The following is a 9940-nucleotide window of genomic DNA, read 5'->3' as shown; positions in this document are numbered from 1 at the left end:
TGTATGTATATACATATTAAATAATGCAATTCTTTATTCATTTATTAATTAAAGTGAGCCGAGTGGAAGAAAGAGTGAAAGGCAACAGCAAAAAAGTATTAAAAATCAACGGTAATATTTTGCCCTTTAAACGTGTACATTATTATACGAAATTAAATTGGCTTCTCAAAATTAAGAGTGAAAAGCTGAAAAATTTTTTGATTTGTTAAATTTTTGTGAGTTTTTCCCAAAGTTTTAAACTTTAATTTATATGGCGTATGCTATACAATTTTTATAAAAAAATTAGTGAAAGAATTTAACATATATATATATATATATTTGTTAAATTTTTGTGAGTTTTTCCCAAAGTTTTAAACTTTAATTTATATGGCGTATGCTATACAATTTTTATAAAAAAATTAGTGAAAGAATTTAACATTTAAATATTGTTTTTACATTCGTTAATAAATTCAAGCAATTGAACTAAAAAATTTAAGTTTTTTTAAGGGAATCGTGCCATCGTGGATGAATTTGCCGAATTTCGAAACTACGTTGGTGTTAAAGATCATAAAATATTTCGAGTGTCAAACGTTCGCTGGTTATCGCTGAAGTAAGCTGTTGATTATTCACTGTACCAGTGGAAAGCGTTGCAATTATTTTGCATATTTTGTTTCGGTGACGGTGTGAACCATGATACAAAAAAGAAGGTAGTTTCATTTAATGACATTCGTTGTTTTTGTTAACTTTTAATGAAATTATGACATTTCATCAAATGCATGCTACCTGATCAGGAGCAGTAATTTTTTATTTAAGCAGAAGATTTCATCAGTCCACTCAAAGATATCGAATATGATGAACCTGAAAATTAATGCATCATCTCAAAAAGGGGGTTGACGAAACTAGGTTTCAGAACAATTTATTCACATGGAATTGGTGATTATAAAAGGATTTATTTGAAAAGAGAATTCTTTAGAACTAGATTTTTAAATTGCAAGATTGCATACAAAATAAGAAAATGAGAAAATAACAACATAATGCTCTTGTCTCCTTTAACATTACATATTTTATATATTTTTAATAAAAAAAGGTGCGAGCCACGTAAGTAAAAAAATTACCAAGCACTGATAATGATTTTTCATTTGATATATTATTAAATTGGTATAAATGTGGGAAAGAAAATACTCCGATTTATTGTTTTAATATTATAAAAGTGGTATGGCCGTTGAGATAAACTTTATAAAACTTCAAAAAANGTGAAATTATGACATTTCCTTAAATGCATGCTACCTGATCAGGAGCAGTAATTTTTTATTTAAGCAGAAGATTTCATCAGTCCACTCAAAGATATCGAATATGATGAACCTGAAAATTAATGCATCATCTCAAAAAGGGGGTTGACGAAACTAGGTTTCAGAACAATTTATTCACATGGAATTGGTGATTATAAAAGGATTTATTTGAAAAGAGAATTCTTTAGAACTAGATTTTTAAATTGCAAGATTGCATACAAAATAAGAAAATGAGAAAATAACAACATAATGCTCTTGTCTCCTTTAACATTACATATTTTATATATTTTTAATAAAAAAAGGTGCGAGCCACGTAAGTAAAAAAATTACCAAGCACTGATAATGATTTTTCATTTGATATATTATTAAATTGGTATAAATATGGGAAAGAAAATACTCCGATTTATTGTTTTAATATTATAAAAGTGGTATGGCCGTTGAGATAAACTTTATAAAACTTCAAAAAATTTGATTATCCGTCAAAAGTTGTTTATTGAAACAACCTTCTTTTTGTATCATGATGTGAACCAAGCGCGAGCTATTGCCGAAAAAATTAATTCCGCACCAATAAAAATTTTTATTTATTATTTTTGTCAAATATGTTTTGGATATTGTCAATATAATGAACATAGAATTTCAAAGTAAATCATACAAATTGCATAAGTTATATAAGAATTTTGAAAGTAACTATAAACTTATATTTTCTTTTTTCGTCAAACTTAACTGTGTGCCAAGTAACCCAGCTGATATAGACGTTTGTAACCCAGATAATCATTTACCTCTAAAGGAAATATATATAAATTATCAGCAATGTTATATTGAACTTTTTTGGCAAAAAAAAAGAGATTTGATTTTAACAGTGAAATTTTGAAAAGCCTTGCATGTATTAATCCATTGCATTAGCGCACACAAGGGGTGGGTTTTAGGGTTCAAACCCCCCCTAAAACTAATAACCCCAAATACAAACTGTATCTTAAAGCTAAGAATCCAGCTCTCAAGGAAATCATAAGAAATATTTATTATAATTTCTGTTGCTTGAAAAAAGCGCTTTGCTTTTGTTGTAAATTTTCATGAGAAAATAAATAGACGACCTCTTTTTTCTTGAGAGCTGCAAACTGGTTTAAGAAATTTTGGTAAAAAAAAATTTCTTTTCCATTTCTTGTCCTTCGTTTTATATGAATTTTTCGTTTTTCTTGAGAGTTCAGCAAATTTTTTCGGTATTCGAAATATTAAAAAAATGTGACAATCGTGAAAAATCACCATCTCTATCGAAAACCAGAAACCAGAAATCGGAAAATTGAACATAAAAATGTAAAAATTTCATGGAATCAATAAATTTATTTTTACTGACTTTTTTTTTAAATTTGTTATTAGGTACTTTTAAAAGTTGAGCGCATCTTGAGTTAATGAAAATTTTTTTTAAACAAGTAGTTTTTAAGGAAAGGACACAACCGACTTCAATTCTCATACACAAATTTAGGAGTACCGTTAATTTCTTCATGATCCAATCATCGGATCTANCGACTTCAATTCTCATACACAAATTTAGGAGTACCGTTAATTTCGTCATGATCCAATCATCGGATCTAAACCAAATTACGGGACGACCCTTGAGGTACCATCTTTCCAATAAAAAAAGAATTATTGAAATCGGTTCACGGGGTCCAAAGTTATGTATTCCGACGTATTGATAACCTCCCCTTTTTTGACGTCGGTTAAAAATGTTTGAGTTCTGTTAATCTTATGTAAATAAAGTGCAGTTTATGAATTTTAAAACGTTTATTTATTTATTACATACTGTACATAAAGCTTGCATAAATGTATTTTAAAGAGCGTATTATCTGAAGCGAATTTTCAGTATATTCCGGTGATATATCTTCAGAAATATAAACCGCCCCTAAAATATATTCCTGGGTGCACCCCTGATCCATTGTCATATAAAGAAAGCGCTAATTCGGCATTTTTAACAGTTTTAAATAATTTTCCTAATTTGTAAAAAAACGACAAAGAGGAAATTTGTATACAATGGCAACTTTTGAAATTCGATAATAAAATAGATTTCGTTGAAGTAAGAAAGGGGGAGTAGCAATCTAAAAAACGCTTTAAATAGCTTTTTATATAACGAACTAACTTCTTTTATTTTTCACTTGTTATGTTTGCCGCACAGCTCTACCGCTGCAAAGCGCATTTTCTCACATCTGAATTTAATCGAAACAAATAAAACAAATCGCTTCACTTTGCCAATGGTGGAATGCGTAATGTTTTCGAAATGCCTTAAAAATGATTAAAAAATTTGAATTCTCAGTCGTATAAGTACAAAAAGTATTTAAACTAAAAATAAGATTATATATAAGACATTTTTGCTGTTTTTCTTATAGTAATACCCAGTTGAACTTATACATATAAGACATTTTCTTTATTATTATTATACAAGCTCCAGGTACAACTGATACGTGTTCCATTTTTGTAATCAATAAATGTTAAATTGTTTCCATATTGATACTTTGATACTAAAAATGAAAAAAGAGATACATATTGATACATTTTAAGTCTCTTATCTGCTACAATTTTTCACAAGCCCGCGGTCACACTGATTGTAAGGCACATTTTACTTCAGCCAAAAGAATTTTGCTTTCAGCTGCCATTTCTTAGTATACCTAAATGGAATGTAAACTTCAAAGGCTCGAGCCCATTGCATTACTGCCGTTTGTGTTATTTCACCCAAACCAATGCATTATTCCCACACTACATACTATAAAGAATTTGCTGAGAGACTTGATGGGAATATTCGAAAGTTTTACTGGCTCCAAGGATATTTCTGATTATTTATTTTTATATTTTCAGAAATTGACAATCAAGCGAGATTGGCCTCTTCCTCAATGTCGGAGTCCCCGTCTCTGGCCAATTTGCAGAATAAACAAAATCGTGATCAACAGTATTTGGCCGTGCGTTGCAATCCTGGTGGTGGCCCACCCCGAGGTTCTCATTCTAATGACTCTGGCAGTTTTGGCAAGGCTGAAGGTAATGAATACATAGAAGATATTTGTCCATATGCTACATTCCAGCTGAATAAACAGACATATAGCGAAAGCTCATATAGCGGTAATGTGTACAGTGGGCCGTATCACTCAGTACGAGGCTCATTTGTATACCACGACGTGAAGCCGGAAAACTATCATGTGAGTAATAATATTTTAAAATTTTATTCAAGAATTTAATACTACAATATCGAATTGATTTTATAGTCGAAGGAACCAGAGTACACAAAAGTGCGCCGAAAAGTTGGGCGCCTGCGTGACCCTCATTCGGAAAGTCAAGGTGTGTATTAGTATATAGATTTTTCATGCCAGCAGTGGCTTGATTTCTATGATCTTTTTATACATTTATATTTAAATAAATTTAACATACTATGAGAGCAAAATTTAAATAAATTTAAGATCATTTTGCATCTATTAAAATGAAATAACTATACATACTCATTAAACATCACTTGATCAGCCAGTACTCAGACTAAACCTAATACCTTACCCATATCGAGTCCATTATTTTATCTCTACATATCCTTAGAAGTCCTTGTCCGACAAAAATGCGTATACTTTAATTTTTTGTTGGTAATTAAAATTACATCAGCAGACAATACATACCGGTGACGAACAAAAGAATTGGAACAGTGAATTTTTCGCAATATATGCAAAGTTTTTTATTCTTATTTACTTTATTCCACCATAAAACGTACCATAAAATGTAAAAACCCAATCTCCAAACTTTGTGCAAAACTCAGGTAAATTCAATAAATTTGCAACTTTTTATTCAGATTTTTTAGAAAACTCTAAGGATGCAGTTATATAGAAAGTCCAAGTTTGAGGTTGCTAGAAAATCACGTTGATTTTTGACAATTATTTTACGCAGGGTCTTCCATTCAAAGTATCCCTGTAGGGCAGAGATTCCCAAACCTTTTATTCTTGTGGACCCCTTTCAAAACTTTGCTGGTTTCCGTGGACCCACTGCTGCTACATTTCTAACATATTCCCAAAGCTCGTAAAAAATGTGAAGATTGGATCTAACGATGTAAATTTACGTCGCCGGTGAGTTCCAAAACTGAAATCGGAGTGGCAAAGATAAAGATAAAATATTTTCTTGTGTTCTATCTATTAAAATAATGTCATGTGTGTGAGGCTTGCAAGTTTTAAGAAACAGAGCTCTGAAGAGTTATATCTTTAAGAGCACTCCGAGCGCTAGCGCAATTTACTTTGTCTTCACGATAAACTCCTCGTATGTTCGGATCACTAATGAATTTGCATTTGGCGTATTTATAAAATAATTTTTTGTTTTATCGGTCCGAGTTTTGAAACGAAAAATACGTATTTATCACACATTTTTTAAACACAAAACTTTTAACAACAAAACCGCATAGCTTTTTACGCCAAACTTTAAATTCAGAAACTGACAANATCCCTGTAGGGCAGAAATTCCCAAACCTTTTATTCTTGTGGACCCCTTTCAAAACTTTGCTGGTTTCCGTGGACCCACTGCTGCTACATTTCTAACATATTCCCAAAGCTCGTAAAAAATGTGAAGATTGGATCTAACGATGTAAATTTACGTCGCCGGTGAGTTCCAAAACTGAAATCGGAGTGGCAAAGATAAAGATAAAATATTTTCTTGTGTTCTATCTATTAAAATAATGTCATGTGTGTGAGGCTTGCAAGTTTTAAGAAACAGAGCTCTGAAGAGTTATATCTTTAAGAGCACTCCGAGCGCTAGCGCAATTTACTTTGTCTTCACGATAAACTCCTCGTATGTTCGGATCACTAATGAATTTGCATTTGGCGTATTTATAAAATAATTTTTTGTTTTATCGGTCCGAGTTTTGAAACGAAAAATACGTATTTNATCAGATGTTTGTGCCCCCCTGAAGTGACCAATCAGCAGTTCTAGAAGTTGTCTGCAGTCCCATCTNAGTTTAACACAATCAGATGTTTGTGCTCCCCTGAAGTGACCAATCAGCAGTTCTAGAAGTTGTCTGCAGTCCCATCTGCTCAATGAGAGCAAAACACTAGATAGAACTTCTGAGATTGAAGGCAACATGAGTTTTATTCACCCGCATTCCCTGGATGCCCCCAGTTATTTCTGAGTGAAGTATTCACCCAGTTTCTGATGGTGACTTCGATGGCCGAAGTGGGGAGTGTTACAACTGGTTGCGTATCGAGGAAGTGGTCTAAGCCAACTGTGGCTAAATGGTCAGATGTCTCCTTACTAGATACTCCCGGGTGACCTGGCAAAGCAAGCTCGTTATGTTTACCAACATAATTTTTCGAGACTTGCGTTGCCGAACTAGTTTGGAATTACTTAGATAGAGCGCTGGCCAATGCCTTGAGTGCAGCTTGGCTGTCACTCCAAACACGTAAGCTCCTTCCCCTCCACCTATTTTCCACAACGTAGTCCATGGCTTTGAGGATTACAAACACATCAGCCTGGAAGACCAAAAAATATTCCCCAAGAGAAAGTGAAGCTTATCCCCACTATTTTCGAAGAACAGCCGAGTTCCTGACCCACACTCAGTTTTAGAGCCTTCAGTAAAGTTTCGAAAATGTGTGAGTCCAGGCTCAGTGCTGGAACTAAAACGGCATTCAATGTAATAGAATCTCTTCAACAAAGGTATCCTGTAGCATTAGAAATACGCAAGTGCTCAAATCTCTGCCACCAGCAATTTCCGCCTCGCCTCACTCAGTGTTATACCAACATCCGTTTATTTTTAGTATGCAGGTGGCCTTTAAGGCTTCCCCAAGTATGAAGACGCAGCAGTGCGTCAAGAGCACTATACACCACTCAAATAAATTATTGTTAAATAATGAGGCTATCAAGCAACCATTTTGGTCTTTTACTATCGAAACCAGATAAATTTTCGTGGACCCCCACTGACAACTCGTGGACCCCCATATTTTTTTCATGCCAACGTAGACCCCCGGCGAGTCTGCCGTGGACCCCTGTGGGTCCACCTGGACCACTTTGAGAATCACTGCTGTAGGGAAAGAAACTAGTGCGGAACTGGTTCGGTTCTAGTGCGTTCGGAACCATGATTAGTACGCGTTAATTCTTTTTTTGCATGCTAGCGACTGGCGAATTTAACATTGCGATGTCCTAGGAAGTGTCAGTTGTCCCCCGTTGCATCCCCTTGGCTCTAGTTCCGAACCAGTTCTAAGTTCGACAGATAAGATCTAGTTCGTTTTGCATCCCTTTTTCTATAGTTCCGAACCAGTTCCAAATTCGACAGATGAGATCTAGTTCGTTCTGCATGCCCTTTTCTTTAGTTCCAAACCAGTTCCTAATTCGACAGATGAGATCTAGTTCGATCTGCATCCATTTTTTATATGGAGTTCCAACCTGTTATAAATTCGTCACCTTAGATATATATTTCTAATCAGGCTTGTCGAAACATTTCCCTTTTATATTAAATATGATCGGTTGAAGGAAGACCAATACCATCACAAATGTTTAAACGCATTTATTAAAAATTTATAAACCACATTAGTAGAAGTAGTAGTATTAAACTTAAGTAGTAAGTAAAAAACAAAAGTGCATTCTGCTCAAAAGTAAAAATATTAGTTCACTTTGTCTTACTTGTCTAAATCTAAGCATATTGATTTTTAAGTAAATTCAGTTCTTTTTAAGCTTATATGTATATGAAGTACTTTGAAAGTTTTTGCCGTACCTAAATAAGATATACAGTCAGCCAATAAAGTTTAGGTACAGCGAAGTTTTTACAATACCGGCAACTATTTTAAAAATTTTTTTTTCCCCCAAATTTTTTATAAAAATATGGTTAGTTCTACACCAAAAGCCCAAAAATCAGAGTTTTAAACCTTATGTAAAATTAAAGAAATCTCCGCAAATTTAAATCCAAATATTGCAATTTACACTCTTTAGAAAAACGTTAAGTGCGCAGTTTTTTATCCCATTCAATTTTAGTATAACAAAGTGCAAGTTTGAGGTAGCTAGGACTTACCATTGATATTTAGCAATTTTTTTTTTTTTTGTTTGGTAAGTCCTAGCTTCCTCACACTTGCACTTCATTATACTAAAATTGAATGGGCTAAAAAACTTTTTCTAGAGAGCGTAAATAGAAAGTGAATTATTTTAATGAAATTTTGCAGAATTTTCTTAAATTTTGCACAAGGTTTGGAACTCTGATTTTTGGGGATTTTGTTGTAGAATTGACCATATTTTTATAAAAAATTACCGAAAACTAAACTATTTAAAAAATAGTTGCCCGTATTATAAAAAATTCGTTGTACCTAAACTTTATTGACTGACTGTATTAAGGTAGCTGTGCTGGATTGCATAAAAAAAATTAATTTGTCTTTTCTTAAAAAAAGGTAGCTCTGGTGGCTTGCATTTTTAAATAAATTTAGTGAGAAAGTTATAATTATTTTGACACTTTTTTTTTTAAATGCCTCTTTTTCTGCAACTGCATTGCCTTTCTCAATTGTCCTTCAGAATCTTGGCCTTTGTTTATGAAATCACTAAGTATAATGATTATTAAGCAACCCAAAAACTATACCAGCGTGATTACCGACGTATCCTTTTGAGAGGTAGCCGCACCCTTATAAGAGGAATAGACCCAAACTTTTCCGGTCAAAATTTCAGTAGGTTGCGTCTGTATGGCCTTTTCAATTTTTATACCCGAGCGCACTTGTGCACAAGGGTATTATAACTTTGTTCACATAACGGTTGTTTGTAACAGGCAAAACGAATCGAGATAGATATAGACAAATGTATACATAAATGATCAGAATGAAAAGAGAAATCGATTAAGCGGTGACTGTCTGTCCGTCCGTCCGTCTGTGCACACGATAACTCGAGTAAAAATTGAGATATCTTAACGAAACTTGGTACGTGAACTTCTTTTGGGCGTCGGACGGATGGTATTGAAAATGTTCGAAATCGGACAATAACCACGCCTACCTCCCATATAACGGTAATTTTAAGAAATACGAAAACTGCGATATTTTAGTAACTACTGAAGATAATTCACTCAAAATTGATACTTACAATGAGTTTCAGACGCAAAACATGAATTTTATAAATTTTTGGAAAATGGGCGTAGCCACGCCCACTTATGGTTACATGTGTATATCTTGGTAACCGCTAAACCAATTTCTTCCAAACTTGGCACAGTTGTTGATAATTCACCCAAAATTGATATTTGCATATTTGCAGTTTTAGACGAAAAATAAGAATAGGGCTATTCGCGATCCGGTGCAAATGGCCTAGCATCATTGCATTGCAAATTTGTATTGCAAATTATTTGCAATACACAAACAAAATACACGCATTTGCATTTGTCATGGCTTGGCAAATTTGCAATACCGAAAATCCATAGCATAAAAATGCTATGCATTGCATTCATAAACAAAACCAAAGCTGATGCACAAAAATTGTTTTGCAAAAGCTTTACCATGACAGTTTAATAAAGGTCGCTCACAATCCATGGCATATTTCTGCAATTCCATAAATTTGTCAGCTCTTATGCACCGAATCGCGAATAGCCCTAATATTACAAAATTTTGGCAAATGGGCGTAGCCACGCCCACTTATGGTTACATGTGTATATCTTGGTAACCGCTACACCAATTTCTTCCAAACTTGGCACAGTTGTTGGTCCTGGTACA

General features: G+C 33.6%; 1 protein-coding gene across 1 annotated transcript in view; it reads left to right on the top strand.

Annotated features, from left to right (window-relative positions):
• Positions 1 to 9940, top strand: part of LOC108359648 (Down syndrome cell adhesion molecule-like protein Dscam2) — a 235765-nt gene that overhangs the window by 201297 nt on the left and 24528 nt on the right. The window contains exons 18-19 of the mRNA XM_017611583.1: positions 4113 to 4447; positions 4514 to 4586. Coding sequence (XP_017467072.1) covers positions 4113 to 4447; positions 4514 to 4586 — 408 coding nt within the window. The remainder of the gene's footprint in view (positions 1 to 4112; positions 4448 to 4513; positions 4587 to 9940) is intronic.

The sequence above is a fragment of the Rhagoletis zephyria genome, unplaced genomic scaffold (genome assembly GCF_001687245.7).
Source record: "Rhagoletis zephyria isolate East Lansing unplaced genomic scaffold, Rhagoletis_zephyria_1.1 Rzeph_scaffold_00429, whole genome shotgun sequence".
Lineage (NCBI taxonomy): Eukaryota > Metazoa > Arthropoda > Insecta > Diptera > Tephritidae > Rhagoletis > Rhagoletis zephyria.
This window is presented reverse-complemented; position numbering and strand designations above follow the sequence as displayed.